Source organism: Balaenoptera borealis (assembly GCF_965194805.1).
Source record: "Balaenoptera borealis genome assembly, chromosome: 19".
Taxonomy (NCBI): Eukaryota; Metazoa; Chordata; class Mammalia; order Artiodactyla; family Balaenopteridae; genus Balaenoptera; species Balaenoptera borealis.
The window spans coordinates 661,951-678,166 of NC_138878.1; the positions used below are offsets into that span (position 1 = coordinate 661,951).

Genomic DNA, 16,216 nt, shown 5'->3' on the forward strand with positions numbered 1-16,216 from the left:
CAGAAGAGCAGAGCTATTATAAATTCCGACTAGAGGCTGTGGTGAAACCCCCAGGGGTGGGGGCACAGAGCAGGGATGACGGACAGACCCCTGTGTGGTCAGCAAGGCCACTCACCGTGCAGGACGAGACCCAGACGCGGAGGTCGTCCTGAGGCCAGAGCGCGAATGGGTCCCCTGCCCCGAGCTCCTGGGAGGCGCTGCGGCAGGGGGAGTGGGTGCGGGGGCGGCCGGGCTCTCGCCTCCCCTCCCCTCACCTGCTGCGTTTCCCGCGTAGACGTGTCTCCTGATGCGGCAGCAGCACGAGGCCGCGGCCCTCAACGCTGTGCAGAGGATGGAGTGGCAGCTGAAGGTGCAGGAGCTGGACCCCGCCGGGCACAAGTCCCTGTGTGTGAACGAGGTGCCCTCCTTCTACGTGCCCATGGTCGACGTCAACGACGACTTCGTGCTCCTGCCGGCCTGACACGCTGGGGCAGCTGCCCGGGTCACAGGCGAGCCCCCCAGGCCGCCGCCGAGTCCGGGCGGTGGGAGGAGACCACGTCCCCGGGGGGGACACCCAGGGAGAAGCCCGCGCTGGGTCCCTGGCACGCGGCTCTTTCACACCCGCCGCCGCAGGAGGACGAGGAGCCGGGGACGCGGGCACGGACACGGCAGACTCGGGCTCTTTCCGGCGGCTGCACGGGCATCTCAGGAGCTGCGGGACGGAGAGCGTTTTTTAAATTCCTTGTTCCATTTCTGATCGACAAAAGAGAATAAAATCAAGGCGTCCACCCCTCACCAACAGCGGCCTCTGGGGTCGGAGGGTGGGGAGAGCTTCGGGCCGGCTGTGTCCTGTCGCCACGAAGCTGCCGACGGTGCCGGCCTGAGACCTGGGCTGGGACGCCGGGCCGGGTGAGGGCCTGGCTGCGCCGCCCGCCCGCCTCGCAGGGACACGCAGGCAGGACTCCGGGTTGTGTTTTTAATGGAGTCAAATCCACGTGGTTTGTATATTTTTTCCTTTAATCTTGGGCATTTTGTTTCTCTTTCTGAGAACATAACTTGAAACACTACAGAGCCAATAATCATATAAAAAGTGTACCCGTAAACGCTGTACAGTTTTATACACGTTCACAATGTACTTTTGCTGCCTTCTAGATAATTTATTTTGCAACACATTACTGCACAGTTGTAAATAACTTATGTACTGTAACATCACTTCAGTTATGTGTAAAGAAATAAATAAATTAATTAAATGCTCTTTGTACACGACAGGCCCCTCAGGAGGGTGGACATGGCTGTGAGGGGAGGGTTCCCGCCCTGCAAATCCCAGTGTCCTTTTTTCCTACCAAATGAGTAGCTTTTAATTTTGAAACAAATTATACTCCCCCCGCCCCCCTTTCCTGCCCTCCACTCAACAACTGGGGCTGCTGGCCGGGACGGCAGGGGTTGCCCAGAGGCTCTTTCCCAGGGCCCACCAGAGCGGGCAGGAGACAGGCGAGGCGTGTGCTGGGGCAGCAGGTCCCCTGGGTGGCACGGCTGTGGAGGGACCACTGTCTCCCGACTCCCCGTGGGGCTGCCACGTGGGAGTCCCCACCTGGGACACGTGTCCCGCCTGAAGACCGGCTCGCGGGGCAGGAGTCGGAGATCTGAGCCCAGCGTGACCTGGGGTCTGTGCTCCTCTCCAAGGAGGGTGCGCACAGGGCCGGGCCGGGGGCCCCTTTCTGAGCAGAGGCGTCTGCCCTGCCCGCTCCATCCACAGTTCCCATCCAACGGCTGGCTCCAGCTGGAGGGCAACGGGTGGAGGCTGCAGGGCCAGGCAGGGGGTCTGGGGTGGCCCTAGCCCTTGCCCGAGTCCTCGGGCACCTCGCTCCCTCCCCCGTGCTTCCTGTACCTGGCGGGGGTGGGAGCTGCAGACATGACCCCACTCGGGAGTGAGAGCCCAGCCCTGTGCCACCAGCATGCCCCACAGAGCAGCCCCGGTTTCCTCTTTCTGGGCTGCCTGGCCTGACCCAGGCCCTCGGTTTCTGCCTCAGAGACACCCCGACTCTGCATTCCCCTTTGTGCGAATCCCTGCCCCCCGCCCCTGGCTGGTCCCACCTCGAGTGGCCCTGGGGCGGGGCCAGAGCCTTCACTGCCCAGTGTCTTTCTAAACAGCATGAATTAGGTCGCACCTGTTCATCTGGCACATCCTGGCATCAGCAACTTCAGGCCACCCCGCAGAGAGCCCGCACTCAGAGAGGTCCCGCCTGTTGTAGGTGCTGGTCCCGCTGCAGCAAGCGCATCTGGAGGTGTACCCCATGCTCTGGCGCGTCTACACCACAATGACATTGTGACATCACGACGTCGCTTTCCTGGCTCTGCGTGTGACTTCCTGCCATGAGAGACAACGGCACAGATGCTCTCGTCACATGGCTGTGCAGGGGTGGGCCCCAGAGAACAAAAAGGGATTAGTATCCAGGATATAAACAGAGAACCCGTAAAACCCAACCACAAAAAAAATAAAAAATTCAAAAATGGGCAAAGGACCTGAATAGTCCTTTCTCCAAAGAAGAACAAACGCTCAGCATGACTAATCACTAGGGAAATGCAGATGAGAACCACAATTTGATACCCCCTGACACTCATTAGGATGGCTACTAACAACGACAACAACAGAAAACAACAAGCACTTGGTGAGGACGTGGAGAATCTGGAACCCTCTCGCACTGTTGGCGGGAATGTAAAATGGTGCAGCCACTGTGGAGAACAGTGGAGGTTCATCAAGTACACTTACCATGTGATCCAGCAATCCCACTTCTGGGTACATACCCAAAGGAATTGAAACCAGGGTCTCAAAGACATACCTGTACACCCACGTTCACTGCAGCACTATTCACAACGGCTAAAACATGGAATAAACCCAGCTATCCACTGACAGATGAATGGATAAAGAAAAGGCAGCGTATATAGACACTGGTATTTTTTCAACCTTCATAAGGAATGAGGTACTTGATAGATGCTAGAGCATGGATGAAACTTAATGACATTATGCTAAATGAAATAAGACAAATACTGTATGATTCCACTCATATGAGGTACTCTGAGGGGTCAAAATCAGAGAGCCAGAAAATATAATGGTGGTCACCCGGGCGGGGGGGAATGGGTGCTGAAATTCAGGCTTCGGATGTCAGACCCGGGGAGAAAACTTGGGTTGATTGTGCGGAAACAGCCTGGGGGGTGGGGCTGGAATCCGGTGCAACTGCAACTGAGGGTGTACGCAGAGGAAGCCTGGGTTGCCTTGGAGGCCGGGCACCATTGTTCGGGGGGTGCGTGAGAGGAGGAGCGGGACCTGCAATTGTAGCCTTTTCCCCTGCGTGTGGGATCGCAGAGAGCGGGACACGGACTGCACGGGCTCCAGGATTGGTCGCGAGCCACCTCCACTCCCATCGCATACTCTGGGGGTGTGCCAAAGCTGCCACCACTGTCGAGAAACCCAGGACCGGTTACCAGTCGCCGCATCTGCACACCCCTAGCAAGGGGGAAACAACCAGCACACACTAAGGAAAGAGCTGACAGGTATCCATACCAAAAGCAGCCCTGGTACCAAATACATGAAACCCACAGGAGCTACACAGGGATGCCCCCACATGTAAACAGCCCTCCAAAACCACAGGAGATAACTGTTTGTCCTAAACACACAGAGTAAGAGAAAGAAGAAGAAGAGGAACCACTCCCAGTTAAAAGACAAGAGAATTCTGCTGAAAGAACCAATAACACACACCTCTTCACTCCAATAGACACTGATTTCAAAAAGGAAATTAAGGAATTAAGAAAGGCTATCGGGGACTTCCCTGGTGGCACAGTGGTTAAGAATCCGCCTGCCAATGCAGGGGACACGGGTTCGAGCCCTGGTCCGGGAAGATCCCACATGCCATGGAGCAACTAAGCCCGTGCTCCACAACTACTGAGCCTGCACTCTAGAGCCCACGAGCCACAGCTACTGAGCCCACGTGCCTAGAGCCCATGCTCTGCAACAAGAGAAGCCACCGCAATGAGAAGCCTGCACACCGCAACGAAGAGTAGCCCCCGCTTGCCGCAACTAGAGAAAGCCTGCACACAGCAACAAAGACCCAACGCAACCATAAATAAATAAATAAATACATTAAAAAAATAAAAGAACGGCTATCGACAGAAATGCACAGTACTATAAAAAAAAGAAACAAACCCTGAAGGGTACCCAAAAAAATTAGAAAACTCATTTGCAGAGACAAAAGCTGAGCTAAAGGCAATGAATAGCAGAAGAATGAATAAGTGAAGGTAGAACAATGGAAATGAGGAAATGACCCAATCAGAAAAGCAGAGAGAAAGCCAAATGAAAAAAAAAAAAAAAAAAAGATAGCAATATAAGAGGCCTATGGGAGAATATAAAGCGTGCCAATCTACATGTAATAGGGATTCCAGAATGGAAAAACAGAGAAAAGGGCATCACAAATGTATCTGAAGAAATTACGGCTGAAAACTTTCCAAATCTAAAGAACGAAACATATCCAGGTAGAGGAAGCACAGAGGGTCCCAAACCAGGTAAACCCAAACAAACCTACACCAAGACATATTATAATAAAAATGGCAAAATGTAAAGATTAAGAGAGGATTCTAAAGGCAGCAAGAGAATAACAAAGAGTTAGTGACAAGGGAACCCCCATTAGGCTATCAGCTGATTTCTCTACAGAAACATTGCGGGCCAGAAGGGAGTGGCAAGACAGAGTCAAAGTCCTGAACGGGAAAAATCTGCCACCTAGGACATTCTACCCAGCAAGATTATCATTTAGAAAAAAGGAGAGATAAAGAATTTCTCAGACAAGCAACAACTAAAAGAATACAGCAATACTAAACCTATCCTAAAGGAAACACTGAAAGGTCGTCTCTAAATAGAACAGAACGAAGAATCTATAGGAAACAGAAAAATCACAATTGGAAAGTAAATCACTTAAATAAGCCAGTACACAGATTTTTTAAAAATCAGAAAATTTCTGGGAAAGTGGTGATGACCAGAATGAAGAGCCACAGGAAGAAGATGAAGACGTAAAAGGGCATCAAATTCATAAAACGTGGGGCAGGAGAGGAAGAACATGTAGACTTGTTTTCATTTCCTAGAATGTGTTTGAGCCTATATGACTACCAGTCTAAGGCAAGCAGATATAGGAAGGGGTTAACAGCCTTGAAAACCAGGGCAACCACAAATCAAAAACATACAACAGATTCACAAAAACCAAAAAGAAGAGGACATAAGTATAATACAAGAGAAAATCATCGGGGAATTCCCTGGCGGTCCAGTGCTTAGGACTCCGAGCTCCCACTGCCAAGGGCCCGGGTTCAATCCCTGGTAGGGGAACTAAGATCCCTCAAGCCGCATGGCATGGCCAAAAAAAAATCATCAAACCACAAAAGGAGAAACAAAAAGTTGTCAATAATTACCTTAAAATGGCAATGGACTAAATGCTCCAATCAAAAGACACAGAGCGGCAGATTGGATTAAAAAAAAAAAAGAGCCTACAATATGCTGCCTACAGGAGACCCACTTTAGGGCAAAGGACACACACAGATGGAAAGTAAGGGGATGGAAAAAGATATTTCATGCACACAAATGACAAGAATGTGGGGGTCGCAATACTCATATCAGACAAAATAGACTTTAAAACAAAAGCCATAAACAAAGATAAAGAACACTATATAATGATAAAAGGATCAATACAAGGAGAGGATATTACACTCGTCAACATATATGCACCTTATATAGCAGCACTCAAATATGTAAAACAAATAACAGACATAAAGAGAGAAACCCAGAGGCTGCGATTCCCAAAGCACCAACCTCTCTTCAGTTTCCTTCTTACTTAGGGAGTACACACTGCTATGTTTTACAGCTGCTAACAGAAGACAGTCTAAACTGCTTGCCTGGCAGCCAACAACTTTCACTATCTGACTCAACATCCTTTTTTCCTAGTTTTATCATCCATCACGCCCACTTACAGAGACTCCACTCCAGCTAAACAAGACGTAAAATACACATCCTTCAAATACTTTTCCACATGCCATCCTTTTTTTTTTTAAATTGAGGTAAAATTCACATAACATAGAACTCACCATTTTAAAGTATACAACTTAGTGACATTTAGTACACTCACAATGTGGTGCAATCATCATCACTATTTTGTTCCAGAACATTTCATCACCCCGAAAGGAAACCCTGTACCCGTTAAGCAGTCACTCCCCGTCTCCCATCCCTCCCAAAGCCCCTAGAAACCACATCTGTTTTCTTTCTCAATAGATTTGCCTATTTTGGATATTTCACAATGTTGAAACCATACAGTATGCGACCTCTTGTGTCTGGCTTCTTTCAGTTAGCCAGGTTTTCGAGGTTCACCCATGTTGGAGCATATATCTGTAATTTTTTCTACTTTATGGCTGAATAAAATTTCACTGTGTGGATATAAAAAAAAAAAAAAAAAAAAAAAGAGAGAAACTGACAGGAATACAATAATAGTAGTAGGAGGAGACTTTAACACCCCACTCAGAGCTTCTAGACAGAGAATCAGTAAGGCAACAGAGATCCCAAATGACACAATAGAACAGTAAGACTTAACTGACATTACACCCAAAACAACCAGAATACACATTCCTTTCAAGGGCACATGGCACATTATATAGGACTGACCACATACTAGGGCACAAAATAAGCCTCAACAAATTTCAGAGTATAGAAATTATATCAAGCATCTTTTCTGACCACAATGGCATGAAACTAGAAATTAACCACAGAAAAAGAAATGAGAGCTCTTTTAGGTGGTGCCCTGGATGCAGCTGGCCACTTCAGGATGAAGCTGAACATTTCTTTCCTGGCCATTGGCTGCCAGAAACTCATTGAAGTGGATGATGAATGAAAACTTCATGCCTTTTATGAGAATCGTACGGCCAAAGAAGTTGCTGCTGACACTCTGGGTGAAGAATGGAAGGGTTATGTGGTCCGAATAAGTGGTGGGAATGACAAACAGGGTTTCCCCATAAAGCAAAGTGTCTTAACCCATGGCCACATCCGCCTGCTACTGAGTAAGGGACATTCCTGTTACAGACCAAGGAGAACTGGAGAAAGAATTCACAAATCTGTATGGGGTTGCACTGTGGATGCCAATCTGAGTGGTCTCAATTTGGTCTTCGTAAAAAAAAGGGAGAAAAATATTACTGGACTCACTGATACTACTGTGCCTCATCGCCTGGGACCCAAAAGAGCTAGCAGAGGGACTTCCCTGGTGGCTCAGTGGTTAAGAATCCGCCTGCCAACGCATGGGACACAGGTTCGAGCCCTGGGCCAGGAAGATCCCACATGCCGCAGAGCAACTAAGCCCGTGAGCCACAACTACTGAGCCTGCGCTCTAGAGCCCACGAGCCACAACTACTCAGCCCGCAAGCCACAACTATTGAGCCTGTGCTCTAGGGCCCACAAGCCACAACTACTGAGCCCACGTGCTACAACTACTGAAGCCCACGCGCTACAACTACTGAAGCCCACGCGCCTAGAGCCCGTGCTCCGCAACAAGAGAAGCCACCTCAATGAGAATCCCATGCACCACAATGAAGAGCAGCCCCCACTTGCCACAACTAGAGAAAGCCCACGCGCAGCAACGAAGACCCAACACAGCCAAAAAATAAAAAAATCAATCAATCAATCAATAAAAAGAGATAGCAGAATCTGTACACTTTTCAGTCTCTCTAAAGAAGATGATGTCCACCAGTATGTTGTGAGAAACCCCCTAAACTAAGGTAAGAAATCTAAGACCAAAGCACACAAGGTTCAGTATCCTTTTACTCCATGTGTTCTGCAACACAAACGTCGGTGTATTGCTCTGAAGAAACAGCATTCTAGGAAAACTAAGGCAGAGACTGCAGAATATGCTAAACTCTTGGCCAAGAGAATGAAGGAGGCCAAAGAAAAATGCCGGGAACAGAATGTCAAGAGATGGAGGCTGTCCTCTCTGAGAGCTTCTGAGTCCAGTCAAAAATGAGATGTTCGGACTTCCCTGGTGGTGCAGTGGTTAAGAATCTGCCTGCCAATGCAGGGGACACGGGTTTGAGCCCTTGTCCGGGAAGATCCCACATGCCGCGGAGCAACTAAACCCATGCACCACAACTACTGAGCCTGCGCTCTAGAGCCCACGAGCCACAACTACTGAGCCCACGTGCCATAACTACTGAAGCCCGCACGCCTAGAGCCTGTGCTCTGTAACAAGAGAAGCCAATGCAATGAGAAGCCCGCGCACTGCAACAAAGAGTAGCCCCTGCTCATCACAACTAGAGAAAGCCTATGCACAGCAATGAAGACCCAACGCAGCCAAAAATAAAGTAAATAAATAAATTTAAAAAAAAAAATAATGAGATGTTCTAGGAGTTCACTGGTGGCGTGGTGGTAAAGAATCCGCCTTCCAATGCAGGGGACGCAGGTTCAATCCCTGATCGGGGAACTAAGATCCCACATGCCACGGAGCAACTAAGCCCACATGCCACAACTACTGAGCCCACGTGCTCTGGAGCCCGTGCGCCACAACTAGAGAGCCCACACACCACAGCTACTGAGCCTGCGTGTTCTGGAGCCCACGCGCCATGACTAGAGAGCCCACGTGCCACTAGAGAGAAGCCCGTGCGCTGCAACAAAGATCCTGCATGCCACAACCAAGACCTGATGCAGCCAAATAAATAAAATAAAAATTTGAAACAAGAAATAAAACTGAGAAAATATTCATTATCTAACATAAAACTAACCAAATTTTTTAAAAAATGAGATATTCTAACAAATAAGATCAGACATTAGAAAAAAAAAAGAAATGGGAAAAAACCGATAACATGCTACTAAAAAACCAATGGGTCAACGATGAAATCAAAGAGGAAATTTAAAAATACCTTGAAAAAATGAAAACACAACCATACAAAATCAAAAAAAAAAAGAAAACAGAACCATCAAAAGCTATGGGATGCAACAAAAGCAGCTGTTATAGGGAAGTTCATAACAATACAGGCCTTCCTCTAAAAACAAGAAAAATCTCAAGCAACCTAACCCACCACTTAAAAGAATTAGAAAAAGAAGAATAAGCAAAACCTAAATTCAGCAGAAGGAAGGAAATAATAAAGATCAGAGAAGAAAGAAATAAAATAGAGATTAAAAAAATATAAATAAATCAATAAAACCAAGAGTTGGTTCTTTGGAAGGATAAACACGATGGACAAACCTCTGGCCAGGCTCACCAAAAAGAAAAGAGAGAGAACCCAAATAAAATAAGAAATGAAAAAGGAAACATAACAACTGATGCCGCAGAAATATAAAAAACCATAAGGGAAAATACTATGAACAAGTGTATGCCAACAAATTCAACAACCTAGAAGAAATGGACAAGTTTCTAGAAACATATAGCCCACCAAAACTGTATCAGGAAGAAATAGATAATTTAAACAGACTGATCACTAGAAGTGAAATAGAATCTGTAATTTTAAAAAACTCCCTACAAACACAAGTCCAGGACCAGATGGCCTCACCGGTGAATTCTACCAAACATACAAAAAAGAACTTATACTGATCCTTCTCAAACTCTTCCCAAAAAAATGGAAGAGGAGGGAACACTCCCAAAGACATGCTATGAAGCCACCATCACCCTGATAACAAAACCAGACAAAGACACCACCAAAAAGGAAAGTTACAGGCCAATATCTCTGAAGAATATAGATGCAAAAATTCTCAAAATATTAGCAAACCGAATCCAACAACACATAAAAAAGATCATACACCATGACCAAGTGTGATTCATCGCAAGTTCACAAGGATGGTTCAATGTATGGAAATCAATACGATACACCACATAAACAAAAACCACATGATCATCTCGCCAGATGCAGAAAAAGCATTTAACAAGATTCAACATCCATTCACGATAAAAATTCTTACCAAAGTGGGTATAGAGGGATCATATCTCAATATAATAAAAGCTATTTATGACAAACCCACAGCCAACATAATACTCAATGGTGAAAAGCTGAAAGCCCTCCCGCTAAAAATCTGGAACAAAACAAGGATGCCCACTCTCACCTCTTCTATTTAACACAGGATTGGAGTCGTAGCCACAGCCATCAGACAAGAAAAAGAAATAAAGTGTAAACAAATGGGAAGGGAAGAGGTAAAATTGTCATCATATGCAGATGATATGATACTATACATAGAAAACCCTAAAGACTCCACACAAAAACTACTAGAACTGATAAACGAATTCAGCAAGGTAGCAAGATGCAACATTAACACACAGAAATAGGTCACATTTCTGTACACCAGCAATGAAATATCAGAAAGGTAATTTAAATAAACAATACCTTTTTTTTTTTTTTTTTTGGCTGCGCCACCTGGCATGCAGGATCTTAGTTCCCCAACAAGGGATTGAACCTGTGCCCCCTGCAGTGGAAGCATGGAGTTGTAACCACTGGGCTGCCAGGGAAGTCCAACAATACGTTTTAAAATTGCACCCCCAAGAGCTTCCCTGGTGGCACGGTGGTTGGGAGTCTGCCTGCTAGTGCAGGGGACACGGGTTCGAGCCCTGGTCTGGGAAAATCCCACATGCCGCGGAGCAGCTGGGCCCGTGAGCCACAGCTACTGAGCCTGCGCGTTTGGAGCCTGTGCTCCGCAACAAGGGAGGCCGCGATAATGACAGGCCCGTGCACTGCGATGAAGAGTGGCCCCCGCTTGCCACAACTAGAGAAAGCCCTCGCACAGAAACGAAGACCCAACACAGCCATAAATAAATAAATAAATACTTTTAAAAAAATTAAAAAAAAAAAAAGAGATTTAAAAAAAAAAAAATTGCACCCCCAAAAATAAAATACTTAGGAATAAACCTGCCCAAGGAGGTGAAAGACTTATACACTGAGAACTATAAAACATTAATAAAGGAAATTGAAGCTGATTCAAAGAAATGGAAAGATAGCCCATGCTCTTGGATTGGAAGAATTATATTGTTAAAATGGCCATATTACCCAAAGCAATCTACAGATTTAATGTGATCCCTATCAAATTACCCATAACATTTTTCACAGAACTAGAATGAGTAATTCTAAAATTCATATGGAACCATAAAAGACCCAGAATTGCCAAAGCAATCCTGAAGAAAAGGAACAAAGCAAGAGCCATATCCCTCCCAGACTTCAGACAATATTACAAAGCTACAGTAATAAAAACAGCATGGTACTGGCACAAAAATAGACATATGGATCAATGGAACAGAATAGAGAGCCCAGAAATAAACCCACACACCTACGGTCAATTAATCTTTGACAAAGAAGGCAAGAATATACAATGGGAAAAAGCCAGGCTCTTCAGCACGTGGTGCAGGGAAAGTTGGACAGCTGCATGTAAATCAATGAAATCAGAACACACCCTCACACCATGCACAAATATAAACTCAAAATGGCTTAAAGACTTAAACATAAGACATGACACCATAAAACTCCTAGGAGAGATCACAGGCAAAACATTCTCTGACATAAATCGTACTATTGTTTTCTTAGGTCAGTCTCCCAAGGCAATAGAAATAAAACCAAAAATAAACAAATGAGACCTAATCAAACTTACAAGCTTTTGCACAGCAAAGGAAACAATAAACAAAACGAAAACACAACCTACGGAATGGGAGAAAATATTTGCACATGATGCAATCGACAAGGGATTAATTTCTAAAAGTTAGGAACAGTTCATACAACTCAACAACAACAACAACAAACAAACCACCCAATTGCAAAAATGGGCAGAAGGCCTAAATAGACATTTCTCCAAAGAAGAAATACAGAAGGCCAATAGGCACATGAAAAGATGTTCAACATTGCTAATGATTAGAGAAATGCAAATCAAAACTACAATGAGGTACCACCTCACACCGGTCAGAACGGCCATCATTAAAAAGTCTACAATAACAAATGCTGGAGAGGGTGTGGGGAAAAGGGAACCCTCCTGCACTGTTGGTGGGAATGTAAATTGGTGCAGCCACTATGGAAAACAGTATGGAGGTTCCTCACAAAATTAAAAGTAGAGTTGCCATAGGATCCAGCAATCCCACTCCTGGGCATATGTCCAGAGAAAACTATAATTTGAAAAGATACATGCACCCAACGTTCACTGCAGCACTAGTTACAATAGCCAAGACACAGAAACAACCAAAAGGTCCACCGACAGATGAACGGAAAAGAAGATGTGATACATATATACAACGGAATACTACTCAGCCATAAAGAGAATGAAATAATGCCATCTGCATCAACATGGATGCAACCAGAGATTATCACACTAAGTGAAGTAGGTCAGAAAGAGAAAGACAAATACCATGTTATCACTTATATGTGGAATCTAAAGTATGACACAAATGAACCTGTCTATGAAACAGAAACAGACTCACGGACAGAGAGAACAGATTGGTGTTTGCCAAGGGGGAGGGGTTTGGGGGAGGGAGGGAGTGAGAGGTTGGGGTGAGCAGATGTAAGCTTTTATATACAGAATGGATAAACAACGTGGTCCTACTGTACAGCACAGAGAACTACATTCAATATCCTATGATAAACCATAATGGAAAAGAATGTATAAAAAAGAATATGTATATGTATGTATAACTGAAACACTTTGCTGTACAGCAGTTATTAACACAACATTGTAAATCAACTATACTTCAATTAAAATACATACACACATAAAGTGGAAAAAAAAAAAGGAAGATCTGGGGAATAAAATGCCCACCCATGAATACTCTTAAATGCTCTGACATACTCCTGGGGACACACAAGTCCATGCACATGTGCAGGTCTGTGTGCATGCGTAGGAAATAACTGAGGACATCCTATTTTCTCATTTTGGGTTAACCTTGAGGCCTTGCGGAAGCAGGAGGTAAAGGCCAAGGCAGAACTGTAACCTGCGGGGATACTGAAGAGCCTTTGGGTAAAGGGTAGATGACTTACTGGATCAAGGCTTTTAAGGAAATCTGTCTAATCATTAGTTGAGTAACAAGCTAAGAGCACAGAGACTTCACAACCCACACACAACAGGGAGCTCAGACTTTACAGAATTAGTTCAGGAAAGTCACTAACCGCAGCAGCAAGAGCAACCAACAACAACAACAGCAGAGAGTCTGGGGAGTAGGAAACTGATTTCTTGAGTCACCACATTATATTATTTAAAATGTCTACTTTGGGGACTTCCCTGGTGGGCCAGTGGTTAAGACTCCACACTTCCAGTGCAGGGGGCGCGGGTTCGCTCTCTGGTCAGGGAACTAAGATGCCACACAGTGCGGCCCCCCAAAAAAAAGAGAAAAAAGAAAATGTCTACTTTTGGACAGAAAATTAGGAGACATGCAAAGAAACAAAGTATGACCCAGAAACTGGGGAACGTTTTTAAAAATCAACTAATAGGGGACTTCCCTGGTGGCACAGTGGTTAAGAATCCGCCTGCCAATGCAGGGGACACGGGTTCGAGGCCTGGTCTGGGAAGATCCCACATGCAGCAGAGCAACTAAGGCCGTGCGCCACAACTACTGAGCCTGTGCTCTAGAGCCCGCGAGCCACAACTACCGAAGCCCGCGAGCCACAACTACTGAAGCCCACACGCCTAGAGCCCGTGCTCCGCAACAAGAGGAGCCACCGCAATGAGAAGTCCGCACGCGGCAACAAACAGTAGCCCCCGCTCGCTGCAACTAGAGAAAGCCCGCACACAGCAACGAAGACCCAATGCAGCCAACAATAAAGAAATAACTAATAAATAAATAAATAAATAAATAAATGTATGTCTGTGTGTGTGTGTATATGTATGTATGTATGTAAATTTATTTTTTTTTAAAATCAGCTAATAGGTACTATCTCTGAGGAGGCCCAGATGTTAAACATACTAGATAAGTCAGCTTTCATAAATCATGTTCAAAGAACTAAATGAAATTATGTCTAAGGAATTAATATGACAGAATGGTTCTCACCAAATAGAGAATACCAGTAAAGAAAAAAATTATTTCAAAAAGAAAATGGAAATTCCGTGGTTGAAAGTACATTAAATGAATTTGAGTGGGCAGAAGAACCAGCAAACTTGAAGATACATCAATTGAGATTATCACATGTGAGAAACAGGGGGAAAAAAATGAATGAAGGAAAATGAACAGTTTCGGAGACCAGCAGGGTATGATCAAGGGTACCGATAATGCTTAAACGGAGTCCTAGAAAGAAAGAGAGAAATGGGAAGAAAGATGGTTAATTTTATGTCAGTTTGGCTAGGCCACAGTACACAGAGTTTCAGTCAAATATTACTCTAGATGTTTCTGTGAGGGTATTTTTTAGATGTGGTTAACATCTAAATCACTAGAAGTTGAGTAAAGCAGACTATCCTCCATATTATGGAGGTCATGTGAAGGCCTCATCCAATCATTTGAAGGCCTTAACAAAAAATGACTGATGTCCCCCAGGGAGGAGGGAATTCTGCCAGCCAGACTGCCTGAAGACTCAAAATGCAGCATCCCCTGGCCCTGGGGTCAGCCTGCCAGCCTAACCTGTGGATTTTGGACTTGCCAGCCTCCACAGTCAGAGAAACTAAGTCCTAACAATCGAGCTATCCATCGAGCTATATATCTTCTAATGATTCTGTTTCCTTGGAGAACCCTAATACATCAGACAAAGACAAAATCAGCTTTTATATGTACAAATAACTAAGGGAAATCATGTCTAAAGAATTAATATGACAGTTAAGAGAACAGTATCCCACCAAAGACAGGGTACCATTAAAGAGAGAGAACAAAAGTTTTTGAAGACACAAGGGGAAATTCCATAATTGAAAAGTACAAAAGCTAAATTTGAGTTGGTAGAAGAAAGAATCAGCAAATTTGGAGACAGATCAATTAGTATGGTCTAATTTGAGGAAAAGAAAGAAAAACAGTAAAAATGAACAGAGCCTCAGAGACCTGTTGGTTGCTATCAAGTGTACCAACTTATGCATAGTGGGAATCCTAGATGGAGAGAGAGAATGGGGCAGAAAGAATATTTGAAGAAATAAGGGCCAAAAGTTACCCAAATTTAATGAAAAACATTAATCTATCTCCAAGAAGTTCAATAAACTACAAGGACATAAATTCAAAGAGCTCCACACCTAGATGCATCAGAATCTTACTGTCAAAAGCAAAGAACAAAGAATATTGACAGTAGCAAGAGAAATCAGTTCAGGTCACCAGACGGACCCTCAGTAGGATTAACAGCTGACTTCTCACCAGAAACCATGGAGGCCAGGGACTTTCCTGGAGGTCCAGTGGTTAAGATTTCGCCTTCTAGTGCAGGGGGTGGGGGTTTGATCCCTGGTCGGCGAGCTAAGATCCCAAATGCCTCGCGGCCAAAAAACCAAAATGTAAAACAGAAGCAATATTGTAACAAATTCAATAAAGACTTTTTGAAAATAATGGTCCACATAAAAAAAAAAAAAAAACTGAAAAAAAAAAAAAAAGAAACCATGGGGCTAGAAGACAGTGGCATGACATATTCAAGATGCCGAAAGACGGTCAACCAGGAATTCTCTACCTGGTGAAACCATCCTTCAAAAAGTGAAGGAGAAAGTAGGACATTTCCAGATAAACAAAAACAGAGAACTTATTGCTAGTATATCTGCCCTTCAAGACATACTAAAAAGAGGCCCTCAGGCTCAAATGAAAATCACTAAATAAAAACTTGAATTCACATAAAGAAATAAAAAACACTGCTAAAGACAACTATACAGGTAAACAAAAGACAGTGTAAATGCATTTTTGTTTTAAACTCTTCTGTTTTATTTAAAAGACAACCACATAAAGCAATAATTATAAAACTGTTGATGCATTTACAATGTGTAAAGATGTAACTTGTATGTGACCTGCAGCACAAAGGTAGGAAGGAGATAGTTATGTTGGAACAAAGTTTTTGGATACTATTGAAATTCCCTTACTGTTCAATTAAACTAGGTTATTTTAGTTATTAAGACGTTAATTGCAAGCCCCACACCAATTTTTTTTAACATATAGTAAAAGAAATGGGAATTTACATGGAATACATGAAAATATCTAACAAAACAAGGCAGTGGTGGAGGAACTGACAAAGAAAACAGACAACACATAGAAAGAGCAAAATGTCAGAAGTCTTATCAATAATTACTTTAAATGTACATGAATTAAACTCTCCAATTAAAAGGCAG

At 44.4% G+C, this 16,216-nt stretch overlaps 2 protein-coding genes and 1 pseudogene across 18 annotated transcripts in view; 2 read left to right on the top strand and 1 right to left on the bottom strand.

The window, feature by feature from the left end:
* Nucleotides 1–1,229, top strand: part of ANKRD11 (ankyrin repeat domain containing 11) — a 164,436-nt gene extending 163,207 nt beyond the window's left edge. For 14 of the 16 annotated variants that reach the window (XM_082369566.1, XM_082369561.1, XM_082369553.1 and 11 more), the window contains one exon: nucleotides 275–1,229. In XM_082369566.1, coding sequence (XP_082225692.1) covers nucleotides 275–753 — 479 coding nt within the window. In that variant the 3' untranslated portion in view covers nucleotides 754–1,229. The remainder of the gene's footprint in view (nucleotides 1–274) is intronic. The other 2 variants (XM_082369560.1, XM_082369559.1) reach the window with 1 other exon arrangement.
* The window catches only part of LOC309617691 (uncharacterized protein), a gene marked incomplete at its 5' end in the record, with an annotated part of 45,578 nt that continues 30,020 nt past the window's right edge, over nucleotides 659–16,216 (bottom strand). Inside the window, one exon of the mRNA XM_082370207.1 lies at nucleotides 659–2,347. Within this exon, the coding sequence (XP_082226333.1) occupies nucleotides 2,208–2,347 (140 nt within the window). The 3' untranslated portion in view covers nucleotides 659–2,207. The remainder of the gene's footprint in view (nucleotides 2,348–16,216) is intronic.
* Nucleotides 6,474–15,743, top strand: LOC309617333 (small ribosomal subunit protein eS6-like; annotated as a pseudogene). The gene is made up of 2 exons: nucleotides 6,474–7,270; nucleotides 7,697–15,743. The product of its transcript is annotated as a small ribosomal subunit protein eS6-like (transcript).